The 21,847-nt window shown below is 43.2% G+C and overlaps 2 protein-coding genes across 7 annotated transcripts in view; one reads left to right on the forward strand and one right to left on the reverse strand.

The window, feature by feature from the left end:
- Positions 1 to 4,999: 4,999 nt before the first annotated feature.
- Positions 5,000 to 21,006, forward strand: LOC126537487 (peroxisomal trans-2-enoyl-CoA reductase-like). 6 transcript variants are annotated; one of them, XM_055074282.2, is made up of 10 exons: positions 5,000 to 5,252; positions 5,374 to 5,447; positions 5,552 to 5,593; positions 5,677 to 5,813; positions 9,393 to 9,558; positions 10,632 to 10,713; positions 10,795 to 10,891; positions 14,590 to 14,691; positions 15,441 to 15,555; positions 19,571 to 19,739. In XM_055074282.2, exons 3-10 carry the CDS (start codon positions 5,572 to 5,574, stop codon positions 19,636 to 19,638), a joined length of 789 nt encoding a protein of 262 aa, XP_054930257.1. In that variant the 5' UTR covers positions 5,000 to 5,252; positions 5,374 to 5,447; positions 5,552 to 5,571; the 3' UTR covers positions 19,639 to 19,739. The 6 variants fall into 6 exon arrangements, 5 of the variants coding, with proteins under 5 accessions (XP_054930257.1, XP_054930258.1, XP_072144002.1 ...); XR_011893896.1 differs by lacking the exon at positions 5,000 to 5,252 and adding an exon at positions 19,814 to 21,006 and having other exon boundaries at positions 5,259 to 5,447; positions 19,571 to 19,709; XM_072287901.1 differs by lacking the exon at positions 5,000 to 5,252 and having other exon boundaries at positions 5,259 to 5,447.
- The window catches only part of Irbp (Inverted repeat-binding protein), a 31,955-nt gene continuing 29,633 nt past the window's right edge, over positions 19,526 to 21,847 (reverse strand). The window contains exon 16 of the mRNA XM_050184492.2: positions 19,526 to 19,848. Coding sequence (XP_050040449.1) covers positions 19,735 to 19,848 — 114 coding nt within the window. The 3' untranslated portion in view covers positions 19,526 to 19,734. The remainder of the gene's footprint in view (positions 19,849 to 21,847) is intronic.

Raw genomic sequence — 21,847 nt, forward strand, 5'->3', positions numbered from 1 at the left:
GGTTCAAACTATAGACCATATATGTCAACACCAACTGCCGCAGAACTTGTTGCTATCCAGGAGGCACTTCGATTTCTCTTCGAGGAGCGTCCTCACGCATGGACGATATTCTGCGATTCCAAGCCAGCTCTTCAAGCGATTGACTGTGTCCTCAGACGGGGCCCGCATTATTCAATGGCTATAGAAATTACAAAGCATCTCGACCACGCAAACAGAAATGGCCACAATGTCTCCGTTCAGTGGATACCTTCACACTGTGGCGTGATAGGGAACGAACAGGCAGACGCTGAAGCGAAAACTGCTTTAGATAATGATTCTGAAGTACGCATTCTGTTCACACGAACAGACACAAACGCCCTACTTCGTCGCGTAATATCACGTAATGCGCGACCGTACGTTGGAACACTGGACCCAACCAGATTGACGACACAAGCGAGTAAACAAATGGGACCAAGAAATGAAATTTCGTATGCCTCACAAGCTCAAAAGAAGCCAAACAAGCATGGCGCACCGGATTCGCCTTGGTGTCACATTCATCAACCGCTATAGACATCTGATAAGTTGTAGTGATACTAGCCCAAACTGTGAAAGTGCATGAAACACTTGATCATATATTTTGTGTGTGCCCCTCCTACGTGCAAGAACGACAGCAACTATAGCCTCTTCCATTGCAAACGAAGATAAGAGGCCGCTATCAAACGAGTTTCTTCGAGGTCCTTGGCCTAATGCAGACAGCGCAGCCCTGATAACAAGTGCCGCTATAGCCTTTCTCCAAGCCACTGGGCTGGACGCACGGCTTTAGAGATGCCACAACGCTGCGAACTTGTATATACGCATCTCTTTTTCCAATAATAATAATAATAATAATAATAATAATAATAATAATAATAATAATAACATCATCATCATTCTCCCTTCTCCCCAGTGTAGATTAACAGGCCAGAGCAAGTCATAGCTCAGGCTGACCTCTCTGCCTTTCTGTAAATAAATCTCTATATCTCTCTCTTGTGGTGTAATGCACTAAAGAGTCTGTCACATGCAGAAGCAGGGGAAACGCCAGGGAAATTTTTTTTTCTCTAATAGTGTCATGCTACAACAACGTACGAGGCGACCATGCAGACAGACAAAGACTAAAAGCTTTAAGCTAGCAAACCGTATTTAACGGGAATTAGTGCACGCAGCATAAAGGTGACAGACGGCAGCCTGTGGCTGTTCGTCCGGCCTTTATACAAGGGCCATCACTCACCACGTGACTAGAAAAAATTTTACGCAAACAGACTCCATGCACTATAGCAAGGGACATTTTCGTCGCGTATATTGGCGCCTTGCCACTTTTACAAGGCGCAAGCTTTTTTTTTTTTTTTCGTAGTTATCGAAAATTATCGAAAATCAAAACGCATACTCGACGTAACCCGTGCACCTTTGGCAAATCATATATGATGTCAGCGTTCCCTTCTTTTTTATCTCAGTAATAAATTAAATCCCGGCTTTTTATGTGCCAAAAAGCACCATGTAGCTAATTATGATGGACGCCGTAGAGGGGGGGGGGGGGACTCCGGATTAATTTTCACCACCTTGGGTTCATTTACATGCCCATAAATTTAGGCACACTATATCGTGTTTTTTTTTTGCATTTCGCCCCCGTCGAAATGCAGCCACCGCGGCCGGAATCAAACCCGCAACCTCGATCTCAGTAGCGCAGCGCCACGCCATAACCACTGCGAAGGGTTACATATACTGCATGAATATTTCTGCAAATCTCGTGCTTTAATTGTAGCACAAGCTCATCCTCATCCCTAAAAGGTGTTTTCACTGCGGTTAAGAACTGCTCCCCTCAATAAAATCTCAAAGATGTCCTCCCTATATGTACACATCACACGTCAGCGAAGACAAGTGACTTTAGTGATAATCCGTGCCGGAGCGCCGTGGCTTTTCTGATGGTTTTGTTCCGTTTCTTGAACTATACACACATAGGGGGGGGGGGGGGGGGGCGTATATAGAACGAGGGTGTGGGACGCCTCATCACTTACTGCATTGGGGAACATCCACGAAAAAAAAAAAAAAAAACGTCAATAACCTGATGGACCACGGGCCGAGGCGAGACAACAAAGTGTCAGGAGGAAGGAGCGCCCATATTTTTTTCGAGGATGTCAATATTAGCCTGACTGGACAAAGCTGCAGCCCGACTTGCTACAGAGTCTTCATATGTCCCACAGGCAAATTCCAGAAAGCCCAACCATATACTACAGATCGATATTTCTCGTGTATATATATAGATGAAAGTGTACTATCTGCCAGGGAAAAATTGGGACTATCTGTAATTTTTGCTCTCAATATACGCAGTCCCTCACCGTGAATGGACGAATGAGCCACTATACAACCACTCCGGTGGATGAAATCTCACTCCGGAGTCTTCGGGCTGGGGGGCTCTCCTTACCCCTCCCGCGACCTGGGCCACCTGAACATCCTGTGAAGTGCTCAAAGTGCTCTGCACCTCAGCCCGCAGACTGCGAATGGTTAATTATATGGTCAATACCACTCATGGGCCATTTGTGCAGCTTCTTCACGAAGGACTGCACATATTTGATAAACTATATTATGCCATGTGGCAAGCTGCGATGCTAAAAAAGGAGCATAAATGTAAATAAATGAGAATGAGGGGAGGGGCGTGCCAGTTGGGGGAGGGGGGTGAGCGTGTCATATATATATATATATGACACGCTCTGCCGGCTTGACACTTTCTGCCGGCTTGACTGGGTGTAAATGGTAAAGAGTGCTCCGGCAACCAGCAGCCTGAGCTCATGTACAGTGTAAAATAATTTACACCCTTAAACGTGATAAAGGGTGTAAATACGTTTATATCTCACACCCTTAGGGTTTGAATTACAGACACATTTACACCCTTTTTTCCTTTAAGGGGTGTAAATTATTTTACAGTGTACCTGATGTACCATATGTGTAATGCCGCAGAATTGTCGGCTGCAGCTTAATCAACATTTTACGTAATAATTGAACGAATGTGGGGGCTAAAGAATACAATTCGCTAAGTGGGCGCTCATGCTCATGCGTCGCTAAAGATACGGTCTAGCGTTATGGCTCTTGTGTCCCTCTTCCGTTCAGTCCACGCTATCTTAAAATAGGATGTATTACATAACCATTTAATTATGAATTATAGAGGAAACTTTGCAATTCGGGATTTGAGGATCCAAAGTCACAGTAACTCAACAAAAACTTCTCTAAACAAAATATCGTCTTGGCTGCTATGGAGCCTGCAGCACTTTGGCACTGCGGGCGGTCCAGTATATGGCAGTACTGAAAGAAATATGACATAGTGAACCAGCGACGTCGATCCCTCTATCCTATCCGTTGCGAGTGCAGACCAACAGTAGCGCAAGCTTTCGCTGGCACGAGTTTGATGGCGTCTTTCTTTTTCTTTTTTTTTTTGCGTGGTGACGCCAAGAATCGACACGAAGCGTGCTCTATTTCGTTCCCAACCTTAACCTTGTGGCAGGACCGCAGCTCGGATAATCACGTTTGTCAATAGCAGCAAATAAAGAAAGGCTTTGTGGATCAGCATGAAGAGAACTCGCAATCGTCATAGCATCGGCGTCCGCGAAGGAAGGAAGCAGGTGGCGTTTTCTAATAGGGTGGGGAGATGTCAGCCTCACTGACACGTTATTTAATTTTAGCTTGGGTTCAGGGCAGCCCACAAGTAAAATACTGCACGCCGTAGTACCCACGACTATTTTTGTGAGGTTGTTGTGGGGGAACGTATATGACTGTTGAGCTTCAATTTTGTAAATGCAATATTGCCTCTAAAATCGCTAATTAAAACTTTATTAAAATATTTCTTTTTTACTTGCCAGCCATATTTTCCACGATGCCGCAACTGTATTAGTCGCCAAAGTCTGACAACAGATTGCAAATGTGCTTATCACAAGTTGTCAGTGCTGCACCCTGTGTTATTTGATGCAGAAAATAAAACAGCGTGTATATATCTGCTGCGTTCGCGATCTCTGGGAACGAAAACGAAGTGGTGGTGGGGGGGGGGGGGGGGGGGGAGGGGGAGGACATACTCAAGGCGGCTGCGCTGGTGCTGAAATATTGAAATTGAATTGAATTGCGGGCTTTTGCGGGCCAAAACCACGATCAGATTATGAGGCACGCCATAGTGGGGGACTACGGAAATTTGGACCACCTGTGGTTCTTTAACGCGCACCTAAATCTAAGTACATGGGTGTTTTCGCGTTCCGCCCCCATCGAAATGCGGCCGCCGTGATCGGGATTCGATCCCGCGTCCTCGTGCTTAGCAGCTCAACACTATAGCCACTAAGCAACCACGGCGGGTCCTGATTTAATTATTGAGCGCAAAGTTGGGAGAGCTTGGAATATATTTCTAGCCCCTCTTTTAGTATACAAACACCGTATACGCTGCTCGCGCTGTTTGGACAAGGCGTAGACCACTCGGAGAACAAGGACGCCGCCACTACAAACACGGAGGCAGCTGAGGTAAGCAATGAACGCGTCACCACGTGATCAAAGATGGCGGCGCCCACGAGGCGCCGAGAAAAGGGTTCAGTTATAGTGCCTAGAATATATTCTAGGCACTATAGTTTAATAGAGGCTCCGCAATGTACAGGGTGTCCCACGTAACTCGAGGCAAACTTTAAAAAATGCCTCGTAGCTGGACCGAACCAAGGTAATGTAGTTTGCCGCCGCTTGGAGATACTCAGATTATTTTTTGCAGTCCGCCTAATTAGACAATCGGTCTTAATTAATTATTCAACTTATTATATTTTTAATTGGTGGGGCCGTGTCAATAAAGCAATTGTAGAGCAACATGAAGACTATAAAAAATGGCTTCGTGTAGATGGGTGGAGCCACACTTTTCTACACCAAGTAAAAGAAATGAAGACTAGCTACACTCGCTGGCTACACTAGCTACACTCGTGTAGCCAGTGTAGGTAAAAAAAGATTAGTCCTAATAGGGGGTGTCCAAATCCATGACTCTTGGGGTGGTTTCCTCTGGATTTAAAATGGGGGTCTTAAAGAGGCTATGCTTTTGCTGATTGAATGCGGCGGAAGCGATTTCGTGAACCGGAAAACTTCTCTGACGGCAGTTTTTGCAATAATGCGCTAGGGTCAGCGAGTTTCCGCCCGCCGGATGGCAACTATGTTCTAGAGCGGAAAAAACAAAACAATTTGTAATCAGCTGTTTTCGACTGCCGCACGAGCCTGTCAACTTACAGCAGGTCAGTCCGGCAAGGGCTGCGCACGTTTACATGTATCTTAGAGAAGAGAGATTGAGAGCTTTGCAATGGCAACTAGCGGTGTCCTTAGAGTTAGCAGCATTTTCAGGCCGAATCTTTTCAGAGGCAAAGTGGCTATCGTCACTGGCGGAGCAACGGGAATAGGAAAAGCTGTTGCAGAGGAGCTTCTTTACTTAGGTTCGTTTGAAAACTTATATACTTTTGTAAGATTTGCGGTACGCTGTCTTACCTCAGGAAGAAAGTTGTCTGATTTTATGCGTTGTACTGTCTCGCCTTCACAGAAGAGGAAAATGCAGCAGTCATGAAATTTGTTGATTCGGCAGGTTCGGCAGATTCAGCAATAGTTCGCGTTAAATTTGCATTGACGAAACTTGATAGAACGTGACGGTTTCACTGTCAATTTCAGGATGTTCAGTGATGATTGCGTCGAGAAACGAAGACAACCTGAAGAACGCAGTCACCGATTTTCAAGGAAGGATACTACCGGAGAAAGAAAAAGATCGCGCAACGTTTGTGCCCTGCAATATCCGCAAGGAGGACCAAGCAAGTCACGTTTTACTTTACTGGTGTTTCCCGCATATAGCAAAGGGCCTCACAGTGGTCACCCGAAACAGCAAGGGAAGATTCGTTTTAGCTGTATTGGGAAACTAACTTAAAACTGTCAGTTGTTGAAAACACTTTCAGCAACGAAGTGGCGTCGAGGTAATGAATCTTAACGGACTTTTGCCATGAAAGGTTGCAGAAAATATCACTTTGAAAAAGGCTCCTAAACTAACACTGCCTGTTCATAATGCATGAATTCGGATATTGGTATAGGCACAATAACGATTTAAGCAGCGGAATGTAGAGTTTTAAGGGATGCTCGAGCTTCAGTAACCAGAAGCAGCCTTCCTTGTTCAGTTTAAATTAAAAAAAAAAAATACAGCAGTTATAAATGTCTGGCTCATAATTTTTATATATGCAACTTCCCAAAATATTTCACGTGTCTTGCCTTTGGCTTAGGCAATATAGTCCGCTACCATTTGTTAACACTGCATGCTTGAACTACAATGAAATTCGGGAACTAGAAAAAAGTGTACGCTGATCTAGAAAGCGCAAGCTATAAAGGAAAGAGATGTGTACTGGATGCATTCTAAGCGCTCCCCTCTCTCCTTCTGCACACTCCACCAGCAAGCATAAGCGGACAACTTTAACAGTGAAGGAATCTGCAGAGCACAACGAAATGGTAGTGCAAGAAGTTCAAATTTGAGCAAATAAACAGAAAAAAAGAAAATGGGATATGGTTACAAATTCAATTATTCATGCATTTTAGAGGGTGCGAGTAAGAAGAAACAAATCACTCGAATAGATAGACGTTATTAGCTGTTTTAAATTGTGCTTAGTACGAGATCTCGTACTAAGCAAAGTACTTGAAGAATGACTGAAATATTGTCTGTCTATTATTGGCAGTTATTGTTGTTTTGTTTGTACTTGTGTCACCTATTCCTTTGCTGTGCGGATTCTTTCGTTTAGAGGGTTGTCAGTTTAGTTGCAAAATATACCAAGAGTAATTGCAATCGGACATGTGTCTTATAAATTTTTTCTTTATTTCTGTCTATTTTTGCAGCTCCTCATTTGTTATGCAGATTCCTTCAGCACTTCTTTTTTTCTTTTGCAGTTTTTTTTTTTTTAATTTATGAGAGTAGCTGCTACAATTTTTGCTTTCTTTGCCTTCTCATCTGTTAGCATTTTATATAATCGTTTGAATTTGTTTGCCTGTCCTGTTGATTTGTATCTAAAGCAGTTTGTTGCAGCCTGCCAGGCACTGCTACTCAAGCCCAATGCAGCCTTGGCAGGCCTGATACTTGTACCTGTTTCACTGAATGCATGCATTAAATTATTAATATAATTATTAAATAAAAATGAAGCTATCTAGGTACGTTTAGAGTAACATTTGTTCGTGTTTATGAAACACAGATCGTGACATTTCACTTGGTGCATTGTTAACTTGCCAACAGCTGGAGTTGGCTAAAACATGCTAAGTTTTCCAGCCATTGGGCATTGCCGTGCCATGGTACATCTTGTGATAAGTAACTTGAAGAAAGCTCAGGCCCCCAGGTTTTGATCAATTACTGGAAACTTTCAGATTGTGCTCTTCTTTTGTCATATATGGTTTATCCCTTCAGGCACTTTGTGCACAATTGCGCACGCCAAGGTGGTGCCTCAAAATCGGCAAACATCACCGCAAAACATTTTGTGACATCTTTGCCTTTAGCTATTGCATTACCACTGTCACTAATTTAAGTGGTCCACCATCCACAGCATTTTTAGGAAAGCTTTCTGGTACCTCGTGCTCACATTTTACCAAGTGCCAAAGCATGTGTTGCAACTGACTTCACTGGGGAATACACTAGCATTGAGACTTCGATATATTGGCAACACATAATTACACACACATTAAAAAATATGGTTCAATCTTTCTACAGTGTAAACTGGCAGAAGAAATGGGCAATTTACGAAAGCGGGTGGATACACTTGAACTCAAAGTTTGGCATGCTGTTATGGGAACTCAAAAAAATAATGTTCATTTTATTTTTGCCAAAATGTATTCAAGTTTACAACAAGCAAACACCATGGGCATTATGCATTCTATATATATATGTAGGTTGAGGTTGACAGCAAGTTTGCTGGGCAGGAGTAGATAGGAATTGAATCTGCTGAGATTTTCTGCATAAGTAGAGTGGCTCACTTTCATTTTATATAAATGAAAGTGAGCCACTCTACTTATGCAGAAAATCTCAGCAGATTCAATGCCTATCTCTACTCCTGCCCAGCAAACTTGCTGTCAACCTCAACCTGTACAAGTCAGCTCTAGCAACGAGATACACACGACAGGCTAGGCCGCATTCCCCATCACAATACTTCACAAGGACTTATGCATTTAAGTTTTTTGTTTTTGAGAACAATAACAGAGTGTAACAGATTAAAAAGTGCACCAGACATTCACACTGTGCAACCTGTCCGAGATATTGTTTATTTTCTTTCTTTGTCTACCCTGCTTGGTCCAGCCTAGGGCCTGCAGTATATAATAAATAAAATAAAGACGTATTTTGCACAGTTTAAAATTGTTAAGCCCATATTGATGAAAGAACTTAAAAAAAACTATAAATTACTGCATGTCACAGTACTAAATTGACTGCTATAGCAATTAAGGCAAAATTTCAGCATTATCTTTTTTTTGTGTCTGAATGGTAAATGACAGCTTGTTCTCTGTGCTTGGACGTTGATCCTCACTTTCGATGGGTACATGCCTAATGATGGCATCCTTGTGCTGAGGCTACATCAATGCTTGTCATCCCTTATTGGAACGTTGCTTGTCCGTTTGACTTAGAAACTCGATTGTTGGTGTTTGCACATTCCTCGTAATGGCATCACCCTGCCGCTATCGTTCTTATTGGTTGCAAATAGAGCAGTTTTGCACTGGTTAAAAGAATTTAAGAAATCAGAGAGGCTGCAATGCTTAAACTTATTTGAGGCTACAAACTTTTGGGCCATGTCATGTGGAATTACAAAAGAAAAAAACAACACTATTAGCTTGTTGCTGCACAAAAAAAGTCACTAAAGATCACTAAAAAATTCGCTTTGCCAATAAGCACTAAAAAGAGTATGTGGAAGTTATGAAAAATAAAAACTCGCAATGCTAACCCTTACCCTGAGCTACCCAAAGATATCACTAGATTACAAAACTGATGCTATTGTATGCATGAAAATAAAATGAGATTTCGAATAGCAAGGTCATGTTTGCTCTGAATGCTAAAGGGACTCAAGGCAGATATGTGCTATATTACTTCATTAAAATAGGGAATATATATATATAAAGGTTGGCATTACATTGAGTTTAGGTATTACTTTACCTACACTTACTAAGCTTACTAGGTGGAAAGGACACAAAAACAAGATGGGTGTGGTACCACCTTGAATATTCCACGCTAGCTCTTTATTATAGTTCTAGACTGTGTTTGCTCCGAGCTAGTTAAATGTTAAATGATAAAGGGTGATTACACTGCATTAGAAGGTAAGCAGGCGCCCGACCTTGAAAGCTATTATCAATGAGGATGTGTCTGCCACCTCTCTCTCCTGCAGGTGAAAGCACTTTTTCGGCACACGCTGGAAAAACATGGCCGCCTTGACTTTCTTGTCAACAACGGTGGAGGCCAGTTCTTGTCGACAGCAGACAGTATTTCACTCAAGGGCTGGAATGCAGTTGTCGAGACTAACCTAACTGGAACATTTCTCATGTGCAGGGAGGGTAAGTTGCTGCAGCTGCAAGCGTCTCTCCAATGTCAGAACTGACAAGGTTCACGTAAACAACTGTCGCAGCTTGTGCTGGCAAGCGTTAGTGAAAAAGAAGGTAAAAACCGTATATTCACCTTGTCACTTTGTCCGGAAAGTGGAAACAGCATAAAGTCAAATGCCGACTGTAGGGAAAAAAAAAAAAAAACTTGGCACATGTAGCCTGCGTAAACTGTGGCTGCTTGTGCCAGCGAAGGGCATTTGGATGTTGAGCGCGAGGTTGCTGGCCACATTTTATACGTTTTATATGGAAGCAATATACTCAAATGCAAAAAACACTTATCCAGGTGCGTAGTAAAGAAATCTAGGTTGTAAAATTTATCCAGAGCCCTTCACTATCTCAAAGCCCCAGTATTGCTTCAGGGCATAAACCCAACCAATGATTGATTAATCATGCGAGCCAGTGTAAAAGAAAGAAGTGCATGGGGGGGGGGGGGGCAAGTGACTTTCAATATTCACATTGTTAATGCTGCTTGGAAAACACATATGCACGTACACAGGTACACTTGCAAATTAGGCTGCTTTGTTTCCCTTTATCCTTCCAAGGATGCATAGAGAGGAACAAAAGAAATTTTGTCACAGCACACTTTTTAAGGTGACAAACCTAACTTTTTCAGGAAAAGTGAATTCACAAATGTTTGTCCTTTCTTGCACCCATCGGAAGAAAAAGCATTGCATGCTGTAGATGGTAGACTTCTGCTCACAATTTCAAATTTTAATTGCACATATATAGAAACCTTTGATCACACCTTTGGGCTACTAATATAGAAGTTTCCATCTGTGCTGCCAGACATGCATCTCCCTCTGTCACGCATGTGCACACACATAGGTATGTATGTGTGTGCACGCAATACTTCACAAGGTTCAACCATGAAACTGGATGCATCGATTTTCTTGTTTTATCCTTCGAAAATTTTTCTCGAATTTCATAAAACAGCGGGACGCACACCTTCTTCAGCAGTAGTGGTGGACTTCTCCCAGTGCTGCATTTTCAGCACACTTATTTTAGCTTACTGCAATGCTTTCCAGCTTACCAGCATTGGATGGAGGAGCACGGTGGAGCCATTGTGAACATAATAATGGAAAACTCTCGCGGATTTCCGTTGGCAGCGTAAGGCATTCTTTTGTGACCTTTAGGGCAGTTTGAGTAATGCATTGTACCTCCGTTCGCAAAATGTGCGCTTTTTGACAGGCACTCGGGAGCAGCCAGAGCTGGTGTGGAGAACCTAACCCGTTCATTGTCAATTGAATGGGCTGCAAGTGGAGTCAGAGTGAATGCACTTATGCCGGTGAGCACGCAGACTTGCTGTTTTTGAGAAACCACATGAAATAATACATTAGCGCCATGAATACAGAGTTAAATAGCAGGTTTAATTGATGTTTTAAAGCAGTACTGACAACTTTTTTTTACTTTTAATTTCTTGCATTAAATAAAGTTCCTGAATGCCTAAATTCTAGGAAATCTACTGGCAAGTCTCGGGGCACCCCAAATAAATTGCTGTAATTGCCTTTTCGCGAACCAGTTTTGGTTTTGTTTCCCTGGAGGTGCATTCGTCATGATGCAGAAGATGGTCGCATGGGAGCAGGACACTGCAACGTTTTGGCACTCACTCGGGCTCGCTCAGTGATCTTCTATGCTGCTACTCATTGCGCAGTCCACTGTAAACAACTGCAGCTTTTGTAAGTGCCAAAATGTAGTGGCCACCCTTTGCGTCATGTTGTTATGACATATGCAAAATGCCCATGTTGCTCCTGGGAAATGAAACCAAAACTGGTTTGTAGAAAAGCACTTGCTGTCAGTTATTTAGGGAGGCTTGCAAGTATGTTTTCTGGGGTTTTCACGACCAGGATCTTCATTTAAAACAAGCACATGAAGAAAATGGGAAGCGGGAAATGTGATGTCAGTACTCCTTTAAACTGTGCTCTTTCATTCGCCCATTTATGTCGTGCAAACATTAAATTTGTATAGCTGTTAGTCATTGGAGGGATCAGTGATCAGCGGTGGCACTGAGAAAGATAGGTCTCCTTGTAGAAACATTGGCTTAGCTGGACACATTGCTTGTTCAATCACTGATGATTGCTTCAATTCTCTATTCTCCTGTGTACCTCCACGTTGTTACTCATTGGAGTATTCATAAAAAGCAGAAAATGAAGATGTCATTGATAATTCTAATGGCATCATATTTGGATGTTTCTTGCTAAGTGCATTCAGTGCTAATTCATGTCATGTTCCGCTGCACATTACCTCTGATTTGGTAGTGGCCCGCAAATTTTTCATGCTATTTAAATTTGGGTTGTCACAATTGGTGACCTAGTTTTAGTTGCACGCTCCTGGTCTGTGTTTTATGTGATCTGTTACGTGCTATTCAGTCCAGCCTCAAAGTGCCTTGTCAGCTTTTATTCAAGCAAAGCTTTCTTTGTAGCATTCAACAGATTTCAATGCTGTGGTCAGCGGTGGTAGTTGGACTGTGGAGATGAGAGTGCAGGTGGTAAGAACGGGAAGCGGGGCGGGGTAAAGAGGAGGGAATTGATTTGATTGACTTGATTCACGGCACCTAACATTCAAAAGCAAGACTGTAGCTATGAGAGACCCTTTTGTGAAGTGCGCTGGATTAATTTTGACCAACCCGTCTTTTTTTCCGCATGCACCTAACTCTTAAGTATACATAAGTGTTTTTCTACTTCACCCCGATTGAAATGTGGCCGTGATAGTTAGAAATCGGAACGTGCAACCCCATGCTGTTCAACAGTGCAATGCCGTGACCACTAAGCCAACAATGTTGCAGGGCGACAATGTCTCAGGGCGACGAGAAGGCACGGTGTGGTGCCAATTGGTCAGTGCAAGGGTTAACATCATCAGGGGCGATGGTGCCAGAGTGTAGACAGCAGGGGCAGTTCTGAATGTAACAGAAGGCAACACAAAAAGCAGAAGGTAGCACAAAAAGGATCTGGGACATGGTGCACAACGCAATCGAGCTTCACTCTAAAGTGCTGAAGTAGTGGATCAGGAAACAGTGAGCAATTTCAATGATTATTTCATAAGCATTGGTCCATGCCTCATGGCGTAGTTACCACAGGCTCTGGGTAGTCAACAGTCCCGGAACCTGGTGCCGAACAGTTTTGTAATGGACAACATTCATTTATCTGAAATCCTTTCAGTAGTGCAAAAACTGGAAGTAAGCAAAGCAGCTGGGCTTGATACAATAACTGTCAAACTGATAAAAAACAATATAGATATATTAGCACTTACTACATCTGTGTAACCCCCATCATTAGGTACAGCAACTTGTCCTAGTAAACTTAAGATTGCAAAATTGATTCCAATCTACGAGGGTGGGGATCAGTCAGAATTATCAAGCTACCGTCCGATGCCAGTTTTAAGCATATTTAATATGATTGTTGAGAAAATTGCAGGCAATCGCATTAAAAGCTCCATTTTGAAATACAACATCAACAAATTCTCACCAGCACAGCTTTCGACCAGAAAGGTCTACATCTACTGCGACTCTTAATCTTACTCAGCTTCTCAATACAGCTTTCCATAATAACAAGGTTGCCGTTGTAGTTTATCTTGATGTATGTAAAGCTTTTGACACAGTCATCTAATTCTATTCATTAAACTAGATAATTATGGTTTTAGAGGAAATGTACAACTGTTTTTCAAGCAGTACTTAGGTGTTTTACAGGGGTCGGTCCTCGGACCAATCTTTTTTTCTTTGTATTGAAATGACTTTCCTGAAATCTTAACTCATTCCGAGCCTTCAATACATGCTTAGCTGCATATCATTTTGCTGTTTGCCATTCAGACAGTGACACACAGCACAGTTTCACTGCGTGTTGCTGTATGAATGAAAAATACCATTTAATAATGGATCATACTGCCCTTATCTTTATTGGTGATACAACAGAAGAATTGAAATAAATATACAGGAGGAAATATCAAAAGTATGAACACGGTTTACCATGAATCAGCTTACCCTAAACATTAAGAAAACAAAGTATACCGTGTTTCATTCTAGTCGAAAAGAAATAAATTCTGACCAGTTCAACATACGTTTAGATAGTGCGAGGTTGGAACATGTGTCATGCTTCAATTATCTGGGCATCATCTTTGAAACAGATTTGAATTGGAAAAGACAAACACACCGTGTATGTTCAAAACTTGTTTATGCTTGTTGCTTATTGGGAAAGGCTTGTGAGTGCGTTGGTCTCCATGTCCTGCATATTCTTTATTTTGCTTTTGTTCACAGCCAGCTTAGCTACTGTATAGAATCTTGGGGTATCACTTACAGGATGCATCTAGATCCAGTGTCCGCATACAAAAACGAGCAATTAGGATTGTTGCGTTTGTGAAGTGCACTGACTCAACAGAGCCTTTATTCAAATAGCTGAGATTGCTACTTTTAAACTATAAATACTAAAAAAATGCGGCAGTGGTACATAGTATTGTAGTGTCTAATGACCTATTTCCCTTAGGCCTCTTCAGACTACCCACCAGAACCACAAGAGCTGCCACTCACCACAATTTTAACCACCCACCATGTCATAATACTTATGGTTAGACTGATCGAATTTAATGGTGCCGAAATCTGGAATCGAATTCCTAACGATATAAAAAATTAAAAAAAAATGTTGCACTTTCGTTTAAGACATTCCTGCTTGGCCACAAACCAGTGTGAACCTCTGCTATTATGTTCCTATCATATATACACTTGTCAACCATTGCTGTTTTGTCTGCTTACCCTTGTACCGTGGTCTGTATTAGACCCAACACTACCTAGCCTTCTGGCTATGGGTACAAACAATTCTTGTGTATTTGCTTGGACATAGTATGCATAATAAAGAAAAAGACACACTGAGGGTGTCATTGTTCTAGTGCTTAGTTGGCTGTAGTGGCAGAGTGAATGCATATGCTTTGCTTACACCAATTCCCACAGTGCATAGAATGTGCATAATATTTATTATTGTCATTTCTTTCCCGCAACAGGGTACTATTTATTCAGAGTCGGCTGCAAAGAATTACCAGGGTGACTTGTTCAAACTAATAAGGCCGAGACTTCCTGCCAAACGAACTGGTACCACACAAGAGGTCTGTGCCGGACACCCGAATTGGGTGGCTTTGTTCCTCATCACAATTACGAGGATGCTTAGAAGAGAAGGAAGCAAAAATAAATGTCAGTCAGTTGATTTTCTAGGGCAGCAAAGCTGATTTTTCAGGTGAAGTGGGTTGCATAAGCATTGCGTGCTGTAGGTGGTACATTTCTCTATGCAAATTCCAACAGGAGCACTTGGCCCCACAACCTCGCACTACTAGTGAGGTTTCTAATTGTGCTGTCAGATGCTGCGTTAAAAATCTGCAATAACCAAGCAAGTAGTAAACAGCAAATTGACACGCGGCTTAGCTGCATGCCACTTTGCTATTTTCCATTCAGACAGTGACGTGCAGCACAGTTTCGCTGCGTGTTGCTGTCTGAATGAAAAATACCATTTACTAATAATGGCACTGTCCGATTGCTATTTGCTGTTCACACGGCGACATGCAGATTTTTTATTTTGCTGCATGTAACTACCTCGTTCCAAAAATATGCTGTACATTGCTCAGTCATTTGGGAAGTGTTGCAAACCTAGATTACTTTCATTCAGTACTGCCTTGGCAGTATCAAATGGTGTTACATGGTAGCAAATTTGATACCCAAATTAAAAAATTTATTTTAAGTGAACCATTGGCAGTGTGAATTGCACACTTTACGTTAGAAGTCGGGCAGTGTGCAACACATTTTGCTGGAACAATTCTATCATCTCATGCAATCTCTAATTGTCTTTTTTTTTCCGGCAAAGGTGTCGTCAGCAGTTTGCTTTCTGCTGTCACCAGGAGCAACCTACGTGTCTGGAGCTACGCTAAATGTGGACGCAGCTGGCCAGTTTTATCCGGCTGTCACACTAGAAATACCAGGTCAGAAGTATCCCTAAGTAGAGCTTTTGCATTGTGTGTCACTCCCAATTTCACTCTGAGAAAAATGAGAATAAGATAAAAGTAGGAGTCCATGTTTCGACAAGTGGACTTGTCTTTTTCAAGGCGACATATGTTTTGTCGGCACAGTGCATATAGGTAGGGTTGTTCTAAAGGGGAGAGGAGATAAGGGGATGGACGAGGCAACGACCGAGGGTGTGTTTGCGGCAGGGGTATAGAATTAAAAAGAAAGGTGTGCATAATCTGCGGAGGAATGTGAGGTAGCGCCATGTGTCAGCTGGTTGACGTGTCACTGTAGGTTCTTTTTTAATGCGACAGCGTTAAGGAGCTCGTGTCGCAGAAAAGCCGGTGTCGTCGGCGGCGTTGGCCGTGAGCGATAAATCCCGGAAGGCACTTTATAAATAAAAAACAACTTGCAAGATGGGTTGGGCGGGAATCGAACCAGGGTCTCCGGAGTGTGGGACAGACGCTACCACTGAGCCACGAGTTCGATAGTTCAAAGCGGGACAAAAGCGCCTCTAGTGAATGCGGTGTTGCCTTAGAAACGTGCCATAGAAAGTTATACTGCAGTGTATATCGGCAATTATGAGCATGTAAATTACAGAAGTCGCAGTTACACGAGTAGCGAAGTGCATTTCTGCTACATTTCTTCTGCGCTCTGCGCACACGCAGAGCCATCTTGCGGCAAACACAGAAGACCCCCTCCTCGCAATTTACAACGCTACCCCGACAGGTGGCACGCCACACACGCATTACAGCACAGTTCGCAATAGGGGATCAGAAAATTTGGGCGTGGTAGTTCATAGTTTTTTTTCTCTTTTCATTGTTTAACCTAGGTAGGACATTCGGCAGTATAATGGCTAGAGCTTGGTGGCGCAAACCCCCGCCCCATTCCAAAGGGGACGCTCACAACGTCCATCCATCCATCGGGGCTGTGCGGGGACCGGTGCGAGGCGCGTCGCTTCCTGGCTGTCCGTGCCGATCACGACGTTTGGCTCGCATAGATTGTTTCCCCCTCTGAGACACCGAGTTCTTTTTTTCATTCCGCTTGCTCAGGCACACGTTTCGTTGCTGCGCCGAACGCTGCGTTGCTCGACGCTCACCGCGTAATTGGTGGGTGCAAAGTCCGATGCGGGGCGCGTCGTAAGTGATCGCTGCGCCGTAGCGCATTGTCTTACACCCCTTGGCGGGTCGACGGGAACGCTGTCGCTTTCCACTCTTGAAGGCGAAGCTTAAGCGTACTCCAGTTTTTTTCGTAGACGGGGCCTGGACGACGGGGGTAGATTATCTGCTCCACTGGAGGTCAGCGGAGCAGATACCGCCCTACAGCAGAGCGGATAATCCCCCCGTCATCCAGCTCCCTTTGACCAAAAATGAACCTACAGTAACATATCAACTAGCTGACACATGGCGCTACCTCACATTTTTCCACCGATGTTGAATAGCACACCTTTCTTTCCAATTCTATACCCTCGCTGCTAACACACCCTTGGTAGTTTCCTCACCCAACCACCTTACCCCCTCTCCCATTTAGAAGAACCCTACCTATATATACTGTGCCGAGGAAAGCATATGTCGCCTTCAAAAATGTCGAAACATTGGCTCCAGCTTTTACCTTGTTCTCGTTTCGCTCATCGTGTTGAATTTCCATCTCCTGCCTTCCCTGTGTTTCCCCCAATTTCACTCTGCAAGTCATGAGCGGACTGCCATTTATTAGCCAAGGATTAACATCATCATATCATGGTTGCCAGTGGAAAACTTTACTTCTTTGTGGCTTAGCCATGCAACTTGAAACTGAGCTATGCAGCCATCATTTCCAATGATTGCAAAGCACAAGTGCATCTTGGAACAAAGCTTAACTGTGCAGACTGCCAAGTTACAATCACACTTACTGCTGCTGCTTCCGAACATGCTACAAGTGGCAGCATAGTTTCAAGCTGTGTGCGCTGGTTGTAGAAGAAATGCAACTGTTTCGTTGCACCCATGGTACAGGAATGTCATCTCCAAATGCACAGTTAATGTAATATATCTAGTATTGCCAAGTTCTAGAGGCCTTGTAGAAACAGCCAACTCTTTGGCAAAGCTTTGGCATTGAATGTCTGCATATATGTCCGCAGAGTAATTCTACAGAAATGGTTCCCTATTTACTCTAGGACCCTTCCTAGCGAAAATTTGTCTAGCATTCCTTTAAAGGGGTCCTGAACCACTCCTCGAACTTGGTGAAAAACAGTCTGCGGATAGCACACACTGCTATGAACATCTCAGCCGAGTTTTGCTGTTGTACACGGTGTTGCGACTGTGGGTTTGAAGACACGGAATGTACTTAGCTTGTGGAGGAGTAAGGGAACAGGGACTGGGCTCGATATCCAGGAAGTTTTACAAACACGTTTATATTTACATATGTACAAGAAAATTCAAATTAGTACAGAAAAAGTTAATGAAGTTGTAGCAGCCGATCTCTCCTGCCGTCCGTTGCTCTTTTTATGCCATGCGTGGTCATTGTTCAGTCACTTCCCCCAATCCGGCGTCAAGAGACCGATGACATCAAGTCCCACCAATTCGGAGGTCTGTTGCCCTTTCCCTCAGAAGGAAGCTTTGTTGGAAACACATCACTGGGCACAAACAGGGGAAGGGGGATCGTACACTGACTCTGTCCCCGGTGTGGATGTGCCAATTTGGGCGGCTGGCAATTGATGGACTGTATCCTTGCACTATTTGCTGAAACCTCTCCTGGCCGAGGCACTCCCGTGCTGGCCATAAATCATCCGTTTTGGGAACCATTTTGATGAGGCCGTTGGCCCATTTCCCATAATCGCGTTAGCCGTGACCGGAAGTTATAGCCGGGGTGAACGGCCGATCACAACGGCACGTAGAGCTCGCAAGTGGAGCGTGAAGTCATTTATCTCTCAGATGCTCTCTTTTCAACAGAAGCCTACTCCTCATTCTCTTCTGGATGCTTTATTTCGTAATAAAGCGAATTGCCATATGGTGGCTGCTATTGACCAATAGCTGACGTCAATCAAGAAGAGTGTTTGGATCAGTGCGTTTCTTCCTACTGTTACTGTGTATATTTATTGACGAAGTTCAATAAACAGACTGAAGTAAACGAAAATGTGCTTTCGAATTTCGATAATTACTTACTTTCGGAAGAACCCGGCTATCGTCTGCTCACGTACGCTTGGCCGCGGCTGTCCATGTAGGAATTAAACTTTGGTCACCCTGCTTTTTGGTGTCGTAGTTGGCAGGTCTCGCTAATTTCAACTAGTTTTTAATGCTCAACTAGCTTCAAACCACGCGAAACTTAAGGTTAGAGCACAAGCATGCTTGCCAGCGCGCGATCACTTCTGGCTGCTCCTGGTTAGATGCCTTCGCAGACTAAGTGATAGCGCTTCAAAAGTATGCAAGTTGGAGGTGGCTACTATCCATCGGTCAAGCTGGTGAAGGACAAAGCCACGTACAATGAAGTACCACGTAGCATAGTCAGACTAGCATGTTGCCACGTGGTAGTGACAGTCAAGAACACTGATTGCCAATAACTCCGCTTCTGCTGAACGCATCGAAGTACTTTTTGTGACAAAGTATTTCTGAAATAGCCTATTTTAACTTCAGATGCATTTCTCCTGATAAAAAGTGGTTCAGGGCCCCTTTAAGTGCCATTGTCCCTTTTTCTAAATATGTCTTCATTTCAGATATAAATTCTGGTGCATGCTTTTCACAATGAAATGCACTTCTAGGCGTGCCTATTAATGTGTCTCCTTGGTCAAACTGGCACATGCTTTTTCAGCTTCGATTACAACACTGATGAAAGGAAACAGACTCTGGTAAAACATCTGGCATGAAAATATGGTTACAGAAGGATGTCATATAAGCCATGTTGGTTTGACTTTTAACTTGCAAAGAACAGTGCATTGTTGATAATTACGCAAAACTGGCTCAAAAGAACGACAATATGTGCTTTTGTTACATATTTTATTCTTTTCCTTGCTTTTCTTTTCAGAGCATGACCGATGGCCCAGGCACGACAGCTGTTCCGGGGATGAGACAAAAGTGCCACCAGAGCAGTAGCAATCATTCCACCACCATTTTATGTTCCAGCAACTGGCATAGTGGCTCGTCACCCTCCATCCACATTAAGGGTCAGAAATGCATGGTTGTGGTGGACTAGAGTTTGAGGTGCTTCTTGATGCAATCAACGATTTCCGCCTTCTTAGATGGGCAGCGAATGCTTTCTTGCTTGCAGAAGTCCCTCAGGACACTGACTGTGAGGCTGGCCAACTGCGAAATGAGTGCACTGACATATACAGCTGACCCTGGATATACAGAACTCTAACAAGACCGCGAAACAGATATCTGAGGCTCAACTGATAACTCCACATGCCTTGGACAGTTTTCAGAGATCGTGAAAAGCGGGAACTCACCAACTTCTTCCTCCAAAGCCACAGCATTCAACACACGCCTACTACAGTGCTATGCTTTTGCATAGAATATTACGACTGTTCAATATGTTAATAGTTCTTAGCACAAAGAATTGCACGACATGAGAGAAGGCACACAGCACTATGTCCTGCGTGCCTTCTCTCGTGTCGTACGTTTCTTGGCGCTAAAAACTATTCACATGCAATACCAACTAGCCCATCAGTCTGTTTTGCTGTTCAATATATCTTGAATCGACTGCATATAAAAACACGAGGCTGCACCAACTACGGTGTGAATTGCAGTGACTTTGTGAGTGCTTCAGTAGGTGAACTAATGGGATCTTAGCAATACGAATAGGCGTTCTCTTTTGAAGTACATAGTTGGTGAAAAACTATTGCATAATACAACCCAGGACAAGATGTAAGGATGTGTCATTTTTGTCAGCAGTTGTACACTTCAGACTAAGATGATGTCGGCTATGTTTTGGTAAGAGTAGCAGCAAGAGAACAACGACTGCATGACTAGGTAAGCTACCTGAATCTTGAATGGCTTGGGGAGAGGTGTTCATCACACCTTCCCTTGTCTGGAAGGTTGCTATTGATACATGTCAATTTTGCAAAGGTGCCTTATCGCTCATTAAATTTTTTTTGTGCACACCAAGCTAGAACAGGCAGAGCTTACTTGGCTGTATGTACAGTCAACGTCCGATTTTTGGTACTTCCTAGAGGCTGCAAAAACGTCCGAAAAAATGAATGCATGCCTTTTAACTGCTTACGCATCTGTGTGCGAGAGCGCCAGTTCTAGTTGACGAGATAATAAAAATGACAGTGGTGGCAGCTTCAATTAATGCCGTTTTGGACCTGTAGTCATGGCAAAAAGTCTAGAAAATCTGTTGGCAAAGATTTTTTTTGCATCTGAATTATCATGTGTTCACTGTATATAACCCATAAACCTCATTGCCAATGATGTACAAAAGATTACGATAAAGAATGTGCTGTTTTCTGAGCTTATATTTTATACATGCTGCACAAGTTTCTTTTGGTACTCTTAAGTTTTCCATATTTGGTTACAAGCCACCAACAAACCAGTACTTGTTTTCAGTGATCACTAGTTGGCAACAACAGCTGTGCTACTGTCATGTCAGAGCATTGTTGACTTACGTTATTCCATATACAGTAGAATCTCGATAATCGGAATTTCTCGGGAAGGCGCAAGAATTCATGTCACCCCAAAAAGAATTGTGAAATTACAGAAAATGAGAATTATTCTGCTCAAAATTTTCTATTCTAACATTTTTCCCCCCCTGCAATCCTAAGACCTTCCTTTATTTCATGGCGAAATATTTGAATGAAATTCTCTGCAGGATTTGAGAAAATTGCGCTCTGGGAGACGCTATTGCACCGCCACCATCTTAGTATCGTCGTAACGGAAGAGATCGGAGATAGATAGCCACAGCGCTGCATTTCTCCATGCAGAAATGAAAGTAACAAAAGCAAGCGTGAAAACTAGCCTCGTGATATGTCAGCCAATACGAGCACGCCACACAACTGCCTTAATGCGAATCTGAATCACTGACGTGCTTGTTTCACGCACATTTTGGCAGCAGCAATCTGCGCACTTCGCACGCTCCAAGGCAGACATTCCATGATCTGCCTGGTTATCTCAACTTTCTTTCATTGCTACGTCCCAGCTGCTGCCTGATAAGGACATGATTTACGCAAAGTAAGGGAATCTGTTTTCTTTGCGGCAGCAAAGCTACTTTGTATTGCGTGATACAAAGGTAGCAAAGTTTTGAGTTATCATCGGGAACTGAAGACGACGGAAGGCGTGGAAAATAAATTGATGCACAGGGTAACAT

This window comes from Dermacentor andersoni, chromosome 4 (genome assembly GCF_023375885.2).
Source record: "Dermacentor andersoni chromosome 4, qqDerAnde1_hic_scaffold, whole genome shotgun sequence".
Taxonomy (NCBI): Eukaryota; Metazoa; Arthropoda; class Arachnida; order Ixodida; family Ixodidae; genus Dermacentor; species Dermacentor andersoni.

What these genes read in the sequence shown, in the direction of transcription:
- LOC126537487 (XM_072287901.1), top strand. Translation starts at nt 5,318, where the DNA reads ATGGCAACTAGCGGTGTCCTTAGAGTTAGCAGCATTTTCAGGCCGAAT. An exon ending in ATTTCTCATGTGCAGGGAGG is followed by an intron (nt 9,559 to 10,631) that starts GTAAGTTGCTGC and finishes AATGCTTTCCAG; the next exon opens with CTTACCAGCATTGGATGGAG. An exon ending in GAGTGAATGCACTTATGCCG is followed by an intron (nt 10,892 to 14,589) that starts GTGAGCACGCAG and finishes TTCCCGCAACAG; the next exon opens with GGTACTATTTATTCAGAGTC.